Below are 16,542 nucleotides of genomic sequence, written 5' to 3' on the forward strand. Positions count from 1 at the left end.
ACCCGACACATCGAGAAACTCCTCATCAAGACCCTGATGAGATAATGGAAAAAATGAAACCCAAGCTTGGATCCAAGTTGGACAATACAACTGTCTAACAGACATACCTCTTTAGATGATACAATGAATGTGCACCCAGCAAGAGACCATCTAAGGTCTCAAAGTGATGTGAGAGATGGGTGAAAGGATGGGTGAACCATTCTTCACCAAGGCAGCCCCATCGATATCCGGGACGGATTGCATGGCGAAGGGAAGTCCGACATCACCCAAGTCCCAAATGAAACTGGAAGCATAAACGGGAAATGTATTTTTCCACTTCTTAGGTAGGCTACAGGCTCCCTATGTGATGTTCACAATTTAGTTCAGTTTGACAAACATTTACCAAGTGTTCTTTATGTGTAAGGCCTTGGGTCAAGTACTTGGGATGTAAAGATGAGCAGGACACACTCTGTTCCCTTGAAGAGCTCTATAACCTGACGGGGAAAACAGGTGAAAAAACAGATAATGATGATTTGAGGGAGTCAGTCCTGTCAGAGACTGCACCAAGTGTGCTGTGAGCACAGAGAGCTTTCATAATCCGGGGACGAGGTCAGGGTTGGGGTGCAGTCACAGAAGACCCATCTGGGCAGTTGAAGTGGCCCAAGTTATAAGACAAATCCATTTTAAGACAGAGAAGGCTCTTAGTTTTGGCACATTCAATCTACAACCTTCTCAGTTATCTACACTACAGCATAGATAGGGACCTCCATAAAGTCCCACTAACCTTGCAACAGACAGCTCTAAGTCAGCGGCACACTTCCTTGTGAGAAATGCCATTCTTCTTGGCATAACTGAAGACACTGTTCCCAAGAATCCTGCTACAGTGAGCCACATCTGCCAAGAGAGTTGGAAAGAGAGCAGCACAAATGAAAAGGCCAAGTTTTTAAAAATAAGGAAATGTGACTAATTTTCATGAACAGATAAGGCAAAAAGTGGGTATCATCATTGACTGTGGAAATCCCAGTCACAGCAAATGAGGTAGGTAGCTGCCTGCAATAGCGCAAACTCATGTAGACCAAGCCTGCAGCTCAGCGGCTGCACTTCACAATGTGGAGGAGGCGCACTGTGTTGGTTCCCCATTCCCACCATGGAATGCCAATCAGCCAGCCAACCACTGCATAACTGAAGGCCTACGATGTACCAGGAACACAGGACATAATCACAAGGAGACTGAGGATTACAAAGTGCAGGTAGAGTGCTATGAGAGTGAGTAAGGGGGTTCTAACCTAGTCTGGGGGAGCAGACAAGGCTTCCAGGAGGGGGCCATGTTTTTGCTGAGACCTGAAAGATAACCAAGAAAGTAGCTCGGTGGGGAGGGGCAGGAGGGACTTGACGAAAAGTGCAGTGTTGGGTGTTGAAGAGTGGCACGGGGAAATGCTGCTTCCCTCTTTCTGGTTTTAAGTCTTCCCTAAAGACTCTTGCCCTCTTGCCCCCCTTTATTCCTCACCAGTGAGGAAGGGTGAGCTATCTGATGAGTATCTGTTTTGTGTCAGCCTATACGGATGCTGTTTTCTAGGACTGCCTGGCAGCACTCGCCTGGGCCCTACTACTTGTGGTGAACCTCTACTCCCCACACTGGAGCCAATGTTGTAGCTGGACCAGCCCTTGTGGCTCTTACTATGATTACAAGATGCACCTCACAACAACCAACAGGGAACTTTGAGAAAACAAGGCTTATTACTCACAAGCCCTGGAGGGTACACGGCATGCCCGAAAGCCACACACCGAGGTCATGGGTAAGGAGAGAGCACAGACCTTGGGTTCTGCCTTTACTGGGGTGGAGAGTGGGGTGCCAAGGGTTTCATGGGTTCTCTCTTTATGGGTGAATTTAAAACATAAGAGCAGGAATTAAAGCACAGGAAGGGAATCAGGGTCACTCAAGTGGTCAGTTATCTAGGTCACTCAGGGCTTTCTAAAAGGGGAAATCCATGGCTGGGGCTGCCTGGCTCATCTGGTTGTGTAGCTGGCAATATGTTTATTTGAGATGGATGTCTGTGAAATGGCAACCAAAAGCTTAGTGTCAGGCACTTACATTACAACAAAAAAAGCTAATTGTCAGGCACTTACCCTACAGCATCATTCAAAGTTTAGCGCAGGAATTAGAAAGCACTGTAGATATTTTGGGTAGGAAAGAACTTACCAAGTATCAGTGCTTACAACATCGCTGGAAAGAGCAGAAGGAGGGGAGAGCTGGCTCTGGGATAAGGCCTCCAGGGGTGACTCCGAGAACATGGGAAAACTGGCCCGCTGTGGAACGACTACCTCTGACCCTCTGCTGGAACTGCTGATTTAACATAGACCTCCATAGTCGCCAGTCAGGGACCAGGAGAACTCCGACAAGAAGCTGCCACCACAGCCGCCTCTTCATAGCAGGAAAAATGGGTGCTGGAATGTTGCTGCAGAAAAACCACGTTTCCACAACCTGGCTTCCAGCAAAGGAAAAAAAAGGGCCGCCATCTAATTTCCACCTTATTTACAACCAGAACCTTAGCTACAAAGGAGTCTGTGAGTATAGCTTTTGGCTTTCTGACCTCTACAGCTGGGAAGGTGCCTACAAGGGTGGGCTGGAGGTTGAGAGCTAACCCACAGTACTCATCACAGTGGGGCACAGAGGCTGGTCTACATTTCTTGACTGGGTAGAGCCAATCTAGCATAGGTCTTCGTTTGGGGGACTTGGTTTTTCTTTTTCCATCTCTGCCGGGATGAGTGTGTTACTGAGCAAGGGCTCGCCACCTGACATGCATGAAGAGCCAATTATTACAGCATCAGCCTTTGGGAGAAGAAAAGCAGCCTCACTGCGAGATCAAACTGTAAGGAGACAGGAGGCATGTGCTCTCAGATCTGTCTTCTCCATTCAGGATTTGGGGTGAGATTTAAGAGTCTAGGGAAAACAGTCTGGAAAACTGGCTGGCATGCGGAGATGCTGGTGGGGCAGGTTTTGACTGCAGGGCTTAAGTATTTATAGTAAGGTTTTAAACATTTATGGTAAGGTGGGGAAGGGGATTTAACACCAAATCTTCCTGGACAACAGACCCCTGGCATCTGATGAGAGTCCGACTTTCTGGTCATGTCCCGGTCCTTTGGTTCCATGGGGAGAATCCTTGATTCCACGGTCATTTCAGGTCAAGATTTCCTCTTCTGTGCGTGCTTTGGCTACATGACTTTGCAAATTTTCTGAAAAACAATTCTTAGTCACTCTGTTGATAACGGATGGGGTCAGTTCTAACTGGTCGTGGTGGGCCCATGGTTATAAGTGGGAGGCAGTGTGGGCCCTACACACTCCACTTTTCCCTTAGATGGGCTGGTCCAAGGTCAAGACTGGGGATTGGGAGTTAGCAAGTGCATTTTGACTCAAACTCTAAGCTATGTCCTCTCACATATTTTACTTTTCTTATCTGCACTTTTTTGTGTTGTTTTCAATTGTTTCAGAACTTGAGTAAGGAAGAAGGGTACAATTTACAGGGTCCTCTCAAAGAACCCTACTTCTAATATGGCTGCAGTGAAAAGAGCTAGGGGTGGAGAGACACCAAATGAGACTGTAGAGGGGCCTGATTCTATTAAGTCTTCTGGGTCTAGTTAAGGATTTTGGACTTGAACCTAAGGCCATGCGGAAGCCCATTCTCCTACCACAGGAGTGTGGGGAGAGAGGAGAGCCTGAAAGGCCACACATCACCATGCTTTCTCATTTGACCCTGCTCCTGACGAGAAGAGTGCTGAGGTGCAGAAAGACAGAGGGAAGAATGAGAAAAGTGAGTGCTGACCCTCCATGGTAGAAGTTTCTAAATGGCTCCTGATGATGTTCACTGTCCACCTCCTGGTATTCATGGCCTGTGTCATCTCCTCCACCTGAATGTGGGTGGCACCTATTGACCTGCTTCTAAAGAATATAACAGGCAAAAGTGATGGGATAACACTTATGAGATTAGGTTGTAAAAGACGGTGGGCTCTATCTCGCTCCTGCTCCCTCTCTGACTCTTCTCTCCTGCTTGCCCTGATGAAGCAAGCTGCCACATTGTGAGCCGCCCTGTGGAAAGGCTCACATGGCAAGTAAATGAAGAAGGCCCTCAGTCCAACAGCCCATGAGGAACTGAGTCTTGCCAACAACCTGATGAGTGAGCTTGGAAGCAGGTCCTTCCCCAGTTGAGCCTTGAGATGACTGCAGACTTTGTCAACACCTTGATGGCAGCCTTGGGAGAGACCCTCAAGTCGAGGACCCAGGTAAGCCATACCCAGATTCCTTACCTACAGAAACGTCACATAATAGATGTTCTAAGTCACTACGTATATTTCTGGGTAATTTATTATGCAGCAATAGGTAAGGTAACTAGCACACCCATCAGATAAGGAGTCCTTAGGTCTCTCTGGACTTTCGTTCTTACCAGAGTGGTTGGTCCCTCCTGCAGTAGGGGAACACAAAAAAATCTGAGTGCCTCTGCCGTTAGTGGGCCACAGGGAATAAGTTCCCAGTACATATTGCCCACGATCCCAGCATCCAGCTCCCTGTGGGCAGCTGAAAGACTACACAGTCCATGAGGATCCCAACATCCAATCTTCCTGAATAAGAACTAAGTGGACAAGCTGAAAAATAACCAGATGCACAGGATGGGGAATCAGATGATCCCATAACTCCCTTCATTCAAAGATACGGATGCATAAAAAAGCAAACACACGAACACGAAGAAAACCAAACCAACTGAACCTCAACTAAAATGGAGGAAGTTAACATGAAATATAAATGATAAACGAGGAGCATTCCTTGGAGGGTTGGTAGGAAACTCGAAATACTTTGCTCCTTGTCAAGGAAATTAAGCAAATACAGAGGCCATGAAATAAGAAATTAAAAAGCAGATGAGAAGACAACAGTAACAAGGTGAAACAGCAGCTGGCATAGATAGGGAAAATAAATTAAGGATAAACAGAAAATAAAAGCACTTTAGAAACATCAAAGTGTAGATTTGACATGACCAAAAATTGAAGTAGCGATATTCATGGCAGTCTTGACTAAAAGTACCTGAAATGAAAACTAAAGGACAATAAAGTGGGAAAAAGAACTTGAAACAATATTTCAACACACTGGGCAACATTGCTGAACGAGAGATCTGAACCTGTGGATCAAACGCTCTCTAAATGTCAAGCAAAGTGAATTAAAAACTATAAGCATTAACATAACCATCTGAAGTTACCAATTTACAAGATTAAACAAAGACGTGTACAGCATCCTGATATTAAAATTAACTGATTGTTTATAAAAGTAAAAAAAAAAAAGTCCAGTCGGTTTCAAATTTCCCAGCAACGTTAGATGCCAATAATAAGGGAAAGATGCGACTCAAGAGTTCTATGTCTGATCAAGTTGCTGTTCACATGTATTGGCAAGAGAAAGACATAATTAAATATGGAGATGCCAGTTGAGGAAAACTTTGAATCTATTAAGAAATAACGAAATCTGAGTAATTGAGTCAGTCAGGATTTACTCAAAGAAGCAGAAGTGAGCGTGCACATGCATGTGTGGGTTGTAGTGATTTGACCTGTGCAGTGTGGGGCTGTTGTCTTCAAGCCTGATGCTTGAAATGGACAGACACAGGGCAAGCTGTCAGGAAGGGACATCAGATATAGAGTAGAGCAGTGCAAGAACAATCTGAATCCCACAACATGAGATGGAGTCATGAGGACAGTAGCTGGGACAGAAACTCATGCCAGAAGTTGGGTCCTTCACCACAGAGCTAAGCACACTCACCCAGCCAAGGAGGCAGAGAAGCTCCAGGAGGATGCAAGGGAAGCTGGAGCCCAGCCAGCAGAGAAATGACAACATGTTTGAGCTAAAAATGGCTGCTGCCTCATTTCCACCCTCCAAATCTCTACCACAGTCTCTAATCTTGTGAGCCATTCTAATAAAAAGCATACAGGAAAGGTAAATCTGGAAAGTGTAATTCAGCCTAGGCAACTTGAAACATTACAAAGACACCACAGTCCATCCCTTATCGACTTGGCACCTACACATGTTGCCTTAAACCACGGTTAATCTCCAAAGAAAGACAGTACTAGGGACCAGCCTGGTGGCACAGCGGTTAAGTGCGCATGTTCTGCTTTGGTGGCCCGGGGTTCGCCAGTTCGGATCCTAGCTGCGGACATGGCACCGCTTGGCAAGCCATGCTGTGGTAGGCGTCCCACATATAAAGTAGAGGAAGATGGGCACGGATGTTAGCTCAGGGCCAGTCTTCCTCAGCAAAAAGAGGAGGATTGGAGGCAGCTGTTAGCTCAGGGCTAATCTTCCTCAAAAAAAAAAGTACCAAAATCATGCTTAATGACACAACTATCCCTCTTACAACCAAAAACACTAACCTTTTCCCTGGAAGAGCACTGGAGCTCTTTTCTTTGTCTTTGGATAATGTTCATTATTTTCCTGCTGATTCATACTCAGTTTTGGACATCTTGTAACTTAAATACTTACATATAAAGTTATTTATTATGAACACATCTTAAGTTAGATGATAAAGGTATGAGAGGAGATTAAAAAATTGATTAATATTTGTTAAAATATATTCACATCAAAATAAGGAAGAAATACTCATAACTATTATAGTTCTCATTTCTCAACTGGTCACAAGGTCACAGCTAGTATTTATGACTACTGTCAACTGCTATCTATTCCGTATTTTTTTGCTCCCAGCAAGCACCTCAGGTGGTCATAGTTCCTTGCCTGGTGGAATGACCCAAACCTTTTGTGAAGGGTCTGGGCCATTGACCTTAATCAGAGGATATGGGAGTGCTAAGGGATGCCCCAAAGGCTCTCCTGCATTCTCCCTCCTTACCCCAATTGTGTAGTAGCAACCCAACTTCTCTTCGATAGTCAGGATCCATCACCCCAGCCAGTACTGTGCCTGCAGATTCAGTGCCCAAATAGGCCAGATGGCAGCTTCAAGTTCCAGTTCAATGGAATCTTTGCTGTGTCTCCTGGTGAAAGCATTTCTCCCTTTGTAACTAAGACCTCTAGATCAGCAGAGGCTAAAGTTGAAGGGATGGGAAGCAAAAATTTGACTATTGGATCACTAGGGTTAATAGCGAGACGAGTGATTTTCATTTTTATCTCTTGATTCCTGGACTCCTGAATCCAGGATATGGGAGAAACATGGATGCCGATTTAGATCATATACCACATACTGGAGGACATTGCCCCAGCCCTGCAAGGGGTCACCACCTGGTTGGCACTGTAAATGAATCCTCAACAAGCCAATCAACCATCTGTCAAGGCAGTTGCTTCGAGATGATGGGGAACATGGTAAGACCAGTGAATTCCAAGAGCCTGAACCCACTGCTGCATTTCACTTGCTGTGAAGACTATCATGGTGGATGAGGCCTTCTGTAAGGCCACAGATGGCAGTTTTGGCAGAAGTATTGTGGGCAGAGAAGGCAAATCTATTTCCAGAGGAAGTGTCAACTCCAGTAAGAACAACTTGCTGCCTCTTCTATAATGAAAGTGGTCCAATGTAATCAACCTAACACTGGGTAGCTGGCTGATCCCCTCAAGCAATGGTGCCATATGAGGGGCTCGGTGTTGTCTCTTCTGCTGGAAGAATGAACACTCAGCAGTGGCTGTAGCCAGGTCAGTCTTAGTGAGTGCAAGTCCATGTTGCTGAGCCCATGAATAACCTCTATCGCTGTCACCATGGGTACCGTGTTCATGAGTCCACAGGAGTGGCTGGGAAAGGCTACCTGATGTTTACAGGATGGGCCATCCTATCCACTTGATTATCAAAATCTTCCTCTACTCTGGTGAACATTCACTTGGAACAAAAATATCTTCATACTCTGACGTCTGGAGGTCTCTCCTCATACCTCTTGCTCAGACCTCCTTTCGATTTTCCAATCCCTTTCCTTTCAAGTCCAACTACCCAGCCAAACCACGATTTGGTGCACTCATTCTTCTAGCCATCTCTCCTTTCAGGCGAAATGAACAAACAGGTGACTTGCTCCAAGTTCTGTCCACTGGGAGGATCTCCCTTCACCACCACCTTTCAGGGCTGTCTCAGAGTGGGCTCTAGAGCTGTCGCTGTCCACTTTCAGGTGATGCATACAGATCACGCAGGACTGTCTGTAAACCAAGTCCAAGACTTTTCTTCCTTAGTCGACTGATCACAGGAAACTCCCCATGAAGGCATGGGTATCAGTTGAGAGAGGATGTAGTCTAGCAAGAATAGGGGCCATGGGCAAGTCTGGGAATTGATTATAAGACCTCAGGGTAACAGATGATTAACATCCTCAGGCAGGGATGGAAGGGCTGCTTCTAGTGGCAAAAAAGGTTTGAGGTCCTTAGCTTCCTTGGAATCTGCGCATATGACCCATCCTAATGTTCAGACTCGCATTCCTTCCCCACCAATGCCCTAACTACTAACAAAAGAGACCCTGTGAGGTTAGGAATTCAATTTGTGTTGTAACCAAATGCCAGGAGGACTCATAAAACTCAGTAACTAGTTATTTTCATAGCTAAAATTTTTTCCAGCAAAGGATACCCAGCAAAAGCATCAGGAGAATGATAGGCATTGGTGGAGTCCAGGGAGATGCAGCACAGGCCTCTCATCTTCTTCCTTGTCCAAGGGCACACGCAGAGGAATGCTCTCTTTCCAACAGCGAACCATAGGGAAAGTGTGGAGAGCTTCTGCCCGGGGAAGCTCATCTGTCTCAGATCAGAAGGGGCTGGTTATGTAGGCATAACTTGCTATTAAGTATTATGCCATATTTTGCAGGAATAGACTTAGGTTTGGTTTTTAATATCTCAGCTCCACAACTACAGGAGGTGGTGTTTCTTTCAGGGCCATCATAGAAGCTATCAGGTCCCTTATGCAGACCCTGAGCCCCGAATTAAAACTTAAAAGTCCTGGGGCCAGCCCTGGTGGCCTAGTGGTTAACTTTGGCATGCTCTGCTTCAGTGGTCTGGGTTGAGTCCCTGGGTGTGGACCTACATTACTCGTCTGTCAGTGGCCATGTTGTGGTGGTGGCTCACATACAAAAAGAGGAAGATTGGCAGTGGATGTTAGCTCAGGGTGAATCTTCGTCAGCAAAAAACCCTCCAAAATTCAAAAAAATCCCTTACAAGTCCTGAATTCATTTTAATTTTAGTTATTTAAATAACAATTCTTTGTTTTTTTTTATTGCTGGAAAAGTTTCACCCAGAGCTAACATCCACTGCCAATCTTCCTTTTTTTTTTTCCTCCCCAAAGCCCCAGTGCACAGTTGTATATTCTAGTTGTAGGTCCCTCTAGTTCTTCTGTGTGAGACGCCACAGCACGGCCACTGACAGACGAGGGGTGTGGTTCTGGTAACTGAACCCAGGCCACCAAAGCAGAGTGCACCAAATTTTAACCACTAGCCCATCAGCGCTGGCTCCATCATTTTAATTTTAAAGAAACGTTACAATCCTTTGACTAAAAGATCATGCTTTTAGGCATTCATTGTAAAAAAATAATAAGGATGTGCATAAAAATATAACTATCAGGATGACTCACCAAGCACTGTTTATAATAGTGATAAACTAGAAACTGCTTATGGGAAACAATTGGGCATTTGATACATAAATTATGGCACATCCATAAAATGGAATGCTCAGCAGCCATTAAAAATGTTACAGAAGAACATTTATTGGCATGAAAAGGTGTTTAGGCCATACAGATATGTGAACAAAGTAGACAGTGAAATAAGACACAGTAAGGATTCCATTTTTGTAAAAAATATATATGTATTTATGGCAAAAAAAGATTTGCAAGGATATCAGTGCTTATCCCTGAGAAAGGAGTACATGGGTATTTAGCCTGGACTTTGTTTATCTGTATTTCCCTTTTTTTCTATAAATCACATAATTTGCTTTTTTAAAAGATTTTATTTTTCCTTTTTCTCCCCAAAGCCCCCTGGTACATAGTTGTGTATTTTTAGTTGTGGGTCCTTCTAGTTGTGGCATGTGGGATGCTGCCTCAGCATGGCCTGATGAGCGAGCGGTGCCATGTCCTTGCCCAGGATCGGAACCGGTGAAACCCTGGGCCGCCGAAGCAGAGCACGCGAACTTAACCACTCGGCCACAGGGCCGGCCTCATAATTTGCTTTTGTAATAAGAAAATGTTAATCTATTTCAATCCTTCATTTTGATGAAAACAAATCCATTAAAAAAAAACCCCTAGATTTCCAAGCTGCCACAGAGGCAATGATTTTGTTCTGCGTGGAGCTGACCGGAACCTTCACAGTCACGGTCCAGGGCGGATTCCAGGGGAGGTCGGTGCTTCCTACAGCTTCAGGGTGCTCGCTTCCGCTCCCGTGCCAAGGCCGAGCCAGCTCACCTCCAGCCCACTCTGTCCTATTCTTGCTGAGTCACCAGCCTCATCATCTTCAGAGCCATGTCCCCTTGGTCAGACGGAACCTAGAACCAAGCAGTATCGGAGTTAGCACCCCTGGTTCTGTTCCTGGGGCTGAGTTTAGGGGTAACATCCTGAGACCCTGCTCCCTGGAAGAATGCCAGCATTCTGATAGCAAACTGGGAGGACAGCTACACCTGGGTGCACCCCTTACAGAGGGGTCCCTTCTGTGACGTGACCCCTGCACCAGACAAAAGCTCTCCTGGGCCCCAGGTGTGTTGGGTGGTGTGGCTCTGGAGAAGGTGGTGTTTAGGAAAGAATCTTCTACTCCATTTGGGGCTGGTCTGTTGATTTCTTTATAAGGGCTGTGCTGATGGTTCTCGGACCCACCCTGGTCAAGGAAGAGGGAAGATTCTAACCATTTTCAAGGATTCTCTGCAAAGGAGGGATCCCAGACTGGGAATGAAGTAGAAAACAGGCCGAGAGGGGAGCGAACAGCAAAAGTGTCAACAAACACAAACAAACAAACAAACAGGATACTTTGAGCGGCACCCCATTTTTGTATTATTATTCAACTTTGTTCTGTTGTTCCCTTAGATTTTTCGAATAATTCCTTTAAAAACTCTCCTTCCTGGGGCCAGCCTGGTGGCGTAGTGGTTAAGTCTGCACGCTTCACGCTGGCAGTCTGGGGTTCGCAGGTTCTGATCCCAGGCGTGGAGCTACACACTGCTCACCAAGCCACGCTGTGGAGGTGTCCCATATACAAAGTAGAGGATGATTGGCACAGATGCCAGCTCAGGGCCATCTTCCTCACCAAAAAAACCCCCCAAAAACAAAAAAACCTCCTTCCCACCCAGCATTAAAAGGGGGAGGGGCAGAGCCCTCAGTTTCTCCTCCACAAAGACGGGAGTAGAATAATAGATGGCTCCAAGTTCTGAAATTCCACGATCTTCTACAGCCCACTCCTGTCCTTGACTCTCCTGCCAAGCAAGGTCCCCAGGAGGCACAGGCACAGTGGGGAATACGAAAGTGACATTTACTCAACCAAAGGGGAAGTGGTTGGCAGATGATTTAATAATAGTCTCCAAGAACTATTTTAAGGCTGCCCCCAACAGACCTCTTGTTCTATGTGTGACAAACCAAGAGAAAATGGGCAAGTGCATGGTCAGCTCTTCCCTTGCCCTCCTACCTGCCTCCACGGGGACCCCTCTCTAGTAATAGTGGTGTGCTCCAAGACTTCCTACTAGCTTTTCCCCGGTCAATATTGAAGGCACTCAGAGACTTAGGGTCATTAAAAAAAATTGCCCTCATAACCCTGTGTCCTGCTGCCTGTTCTTTCTCTCTCCAGACCAAACTTCTTAAAAGGGTAGGCTTGGGGCCAGCCCATGGCTGAGTGGTTAAGTCCGTGCACTCCACTTTGGCAGCCCAGGAGTTCACCAGTTCGGATCCTGGACTCAGACCTACTCACCACACCGCTCATCAGGTCATGCTGAGGTGGCGTCCCACATAGCACAACCAGAAGGACCTACAACTAGAATAATGTACTGGGGGGGCTTGGGGAGAAGAAGAAGAAGAAAAAAAGATTGGCAACAGATGTTAGCTCAAGTGCCAATCTTTAAAAAAAAAAAAAGAGTGGGGCTACTCGTTTCTGGTTTCTTAGAGGAAGTGGTCTTCTCTCTCTCACTGCTCATCCATTTGCTCCAGCCTTTCCATTCTGGGTTTTGCACCTGCCATTCCACTAAAAATGCTCGCCAGGACCGCTACAGACATCAGTGTAACCAAAGCACTGCTCATATTTCAGTGCTTCATCTGAGTTCTCAGCAGCATTCGCGCGACTGCTCTCTCTCTGCTTTGAGGATGCCATGTCTCCATGGTCTCCCTCCCACTTTTCTGGCCACTCCTTTCTCAAGTCTCATTCTCAGGTCCTTCTTTTGCCTCCTGCTTCTTAAATACTGGTGTCCCCAGGCTTTTCCATATTTGACTCCTAAATCTCTATCTCCAAGGACAAACATTTGATTCCAGATCCATATACACACACTTTACACGTTTGACTGCCCTGTGGACATCCCACCTGGCTGTTCTGCAGGCAGGGACCAAGTCTGCCAATTCTCCCTCCAACACTTCATCAGATCCCTCTACTTCTCTCCCTCTAGGTTACCATATGAGCCTCTTGCTTTTTTTTTTTCCAGGAAGATTAGCCCTGAGCTAACATGTGCCACCAATCTTCCCCTTTTTGCTGAGGAAGACTGGCCCTAAGCTAACATCCATGTCCATCTTCCTCTACTTTATATGTGGGATGCCTACCAGAGCATGGCTTCATAAGCGGTGCATAGGTCTGCACCCAGGATCTGAACTGGTAAACCCTGGGCCGCCAAAGCGGAACAGGTGAACTTAACCACTACACCACTGGGCCAGCCCCCATAAGAGCCTCTTAGATTGGCTCTCTGCTCCAGTCTTGTCCCATGCCCTCTGCTGCTAGAACGCTATCTCTTAGACAAATCTGGTAATTTGACTCCTTTGCTTAAAACCCCTCAGCGGCACCCCATTGCTTTCAGGGTAGGTCTGACCTCCTTAACGTGGTATAGTCTCCCTTCCCAGCCTTCTCTCTCCCAGGGTCCCTCGAGGCCTCGGGTGTCTGAAGGCTCCCCTGGACCTGCACAAGCCATGGTCCTTGCTCCCACACCTCCTCCTTACTTAGCTAACTCCTACTCATCGTTTAGGGCCCAGTCTTCCAGACCCTCAAGCCTGGGCTGGGCCATCTTCCCACGGCCAACGCCCATCTGAACACTTCTAGCCCCATGTTATTACAGCCTCTGCCTGTCTGCCCCTCTGGCCCATGAGCTCCTTAAGGACAGAGATGGTACCATCCATCTTTGTGACTAGCAGCCATGAGACACTCAAAGGTTTGCTCATCAAATAAAGGAACCAAAGAGAAATGCTGGTTTCTCTTAAAGGTTGCAGCATCTTCATTTCTGGGAAGTTCTTAAGAGAAGACTAAGGGTCAGAGAGGTTAAGAATAAGTGGTCTGCGGTCAGACACCTAAAAATATTGTGAGACCAAGTCTATCAAATACCCCAGCTCTGCCTTCCCTCCCGACCAGGCTTTCTCAACCATGACACCACTGACATTTTGGGTGGCACAATTCTTTGTTGTGGGAGACTGTCCTGTGCATAGTAGGATGTTTACCAGGATCCCTGGCCTCAACCACTAGATATCAGTAGCACCCTTCCCCAAGCTGTGACAACCAAAATGTCTCCAGACATTGCCAAAGTCCCCTGAGGGGCAAAACTGACCCCAACTGAGAACCACTAATGACCCTAAGGAGTGGCTTGTGGAGAGAGCACCTTGGTCCCCCCAAATCTCTCTTAGTAACTCCTAAGCCATCCAACTAAGCACACCATGTGCCTGCTGTGCCAACAGAGCTTTAAGACCAGTTCCCTGGGCCCCCCTGCCAGCCAGACTGCTGCCCTCAGCCCTTTCTCTGTGGAGTTTCTGTCGGAGGCACAAGGGAGCTAAGAGAGGAGGGCAGGCTGGAGGGAGCCTTAACGTCACTCTCAACTAATCTCCTCCGGGAAACCGCAATCTAGGGGAGAAGAGAGACTCTGACTTTAAGTGACCAGATCAAGGCATCACCATGAGGGAAGCATCTGGGCCCTCCTGCCTCCTGGCACTCCCCACTTTGACTCTTTTGCAGGTGAGTGTGTGCGCACACCTGTGTGCACACGCGAGGGTGTAGTGGATGCATCCCTCCATCATCTCCCTCAGCCCATGGATAGCCACTCAGTCAACATACGACCTGAGGGAAAACAGTAAGTTCGCTCCGCAGGCGCAGGAATGGCACAGTCTCACTGCCCATCGCTGCACCCAAAGCTTCTTCCAAACTGAAACTCTGGAGCCGCCGGTGCTGGACGACACGCCCCCACCTTATAGCAAGCACTTGTGACTCAGCTTTACAGAGCCCAGAGCTTGGTTCTCCCTCCCCAAAAATGTCAAGGAAAGACAATTTCTCCCTTCTTCCCGCAGCACGAATTGTTCCTTCAGGACAAATTGTTAAGAGGAAAGTAGCACTATATTCATTTAAGGTAAAGAGTAAAGGACCGGGAGCCTGGCTTAACTCTCTCGGAGGATTTGCTTTTTAAAAGGAGAACTTCTAGGCCCAAAGGAATGAAGTGCTAATAGCAGAATTTCGGTAGAGACTTAGAAACACGCCCAAGCCCAAAGAACCCGTAAGACCAGTCCAGACAGTGCCTGCGCGCATAATCCACTGCCCGTGGCTTCCCTCTCGGAAGCATTTAGTCTGGAACAAAAGCTGACTCTCTCACCATGTGTCCGGCTCTGAGAATCCAGTAGAAAGACAGGTTCTTGTAGGACTTGACAAAAGCAGACGTTTCAGAAGACTTGGGGTCACAGTACAGGGGCTTCCACCTCAGCTGACTGAATTTGGGCAGTTCTGTCCACTTCAGCTTCCGCAGCCAGGACTCCTGACCTGGCGACAGGGACAAAGAAGGGCCTGGCATTAACAGCTGGGTGGAGTAGAAAAAAAAAATTCAGGTCCTACAACTTGGTGTTCCCCAAACCACAATGTGCACAAAACTCATCCTGGGGTCTTGCTAAAATGCAAAATGTGATTCAGGAGGGCTGGGTGGGGCCTAAGATTCTGCATTTCTAGCAAGCTCCCAGTGATACCCAGGATGACGGGGCAAACCCGAGAACTGTGAAGTGTGGCTACTCTGTGAGTCTCCCACTGCCATAGGCTCTGCAGGGAGGAAGCTTGGGGAGCTCTGGAGGCGACAGGGCTGTCAGGAGGACTGAGAAGTCTCAGGGGTGAGGGGACAGTAACACAGATCACCTGGGCAGTCCAGGGAAGAAACGCGGAGCCTTTTCAAAGTGCCCTTGGTGCCCTTGGCTCACAAGTTGCAAAAATATTCAGTCCTGCTGACTTCAAGAAGCATATCACACCCACCAGACCACGTGCCTCGATTTGCCTGCTGGTTCTGGGAACCCGCCTCTGAGCCTCTACCTGGCCCTACTGACACTGGAAGGGAGCACGTGGTGGCAGCCAGGGCAACAGGAACTCCATCAAGACCACTTCCCCTCGGTCCTTGGGTTTACAGAGCTGTTAGGGTTTAGTCTTAACTCACCTTGCCGTGCTTACCATCTGCTGTGACAATGCACAAAAATGAGGTTTTCCCTCAATTAAATTGTGTATTTGTCCAATGGCCAAGAAAATGTCTTCTTTTTTATTCTTGTGATGGGGGTAGGTGTTGTTCTTTTCCTTAATCGTACCTAAGGGCCCAGGCTTCTCTGAGGGGTCACAGCCTCAGGTAGTTCTGCCCTCTTCGATGAGTTAGGGTCAGGGGTGGAGGGATGTAACAGGAAATGGCTTCCTCCTGGCATTTCAGTGTCACCAGCCCCAAGACTGATGTGTCCAAGGCCAGTCCCCTTCCAGCTCAACCCATGAAATTGCCTCCATGTGCCCCTCAGAGGGGGTTCCTACCCATGGTGTCCACGATGAGATCGAGCTGTCCGTTATACACAGTCACGTTGACCCCGGCTTCCAGCAACTCCTCCACGACGCTGATGACTGGCTTCATGAAGTCCTTCTCCATGTTTAGGAAGACCTCGGTAGCCTGGCCTGCACAGGGGGAGGAGAAAGAGGGAGCAGCTTGGAATCTGCCAGAACAAGAGGCACTTTTCAGCCAAGAGCATCCTGGGCTCTGGCACCCACATGCAACCACTGTGCAGCATCTAACAAAGACTGCAGACAGGGCTGTTTCACCAATTGGGACCCACCGCCCAGAAATCCGTGCCCCGAGCAGGTGGGTGGACGAGAAGCACAAACAGCACATGTGCTTTATTCACTCAAGCGCTTGTGATGACATCGGATGCATTTTAGTGAGGAAACGAGACCTGGAGACCCTCTAGGCTGGTCCTCTAAGGGCATAAACCGTGGTTCTGGGCCAATGTTCATTTTCCTCCTTTGCTGAATGACACCAGGGCCAAGTTTTAAGTTCTGAACAAGTGGGGCTACCTTCGTAATAAACCAAATCAGACCTAAACCAATTCAAGCTGGTCCTCAGTAAAGCCACGTGGATGACTGGCCAGAGAGGAGACGGGCAGCACGGTATTCCTGCTGGATTCCTACCACCACCACCATCCTCCTAAT

The 16,542-nt window shown here is 47.4% G+C and overlaps 1 protein-coding gene and 1 long non-coding RNA gene across 8 annotated transcripts in view; one reads left to right on the forward strand and one right to left on the reverse strand.

The window, feature by feature from the left end:
- LOC106837981 (uncharacterized) overlaps positions 1-9,905 on the forward strand; it is a 54,253-nt gene extending 44,348 nt beyond the window's left edge. Inside the window, exons 6-8 of one of the 7 annotated variants that reach the window (XR_011493768.1) lie at positions 1-1,229; positions 1,556-2,544; positions 3,469-9,905. This is a non-coding gene — a long non-coding RNA (uncharacterized lncRNA). The other 6 variants (XR_011493766.1, XR_006512450.2, XR_011493769.1 and 3 more) reach the window with 6 other exon arrangements.
- The window catches only part of SCPEP1 (serine carboxypeptidase 1), a 27,071-nt gene continuing 20,419 nt past the window's right edge, over positions 9,891-16,542 (reverse strand). Inside the window, exons 11-13 of the mRNA XM_070482950.1 lie at positions 15,874-16,011; positions 14,699-14,862; positions 9,891-10,441 (exon numbers count right to left, since the gene is read on the reverse strand). Coding sequence (XP_070339051.1) covers positions 10,379-10,441; positions 14,699-14,862; positions 15,874-16,011 — 365 coding nt within the window. The 3' untranslated portion in view covers positions 9,891-10,378. The remainder of the gene's footprint in view (positions 10,442-14,698; positions 14,863-15,873; positions 16,012-16,542) is intronic.

This window comes from Equus asinus, chromosome 13 (genome assembly GCF_041296235.1).
Source record: "Equus asinus isolate D_3611 breed Donkey chromosome 13, EquAss-T2T_v2, whole genome shotgun sequence".
NCBI lineage: Eukaryota > Metazoa > Chordata > Mammalia > Perissodactyla > Equidae > Equus > Equus asinus.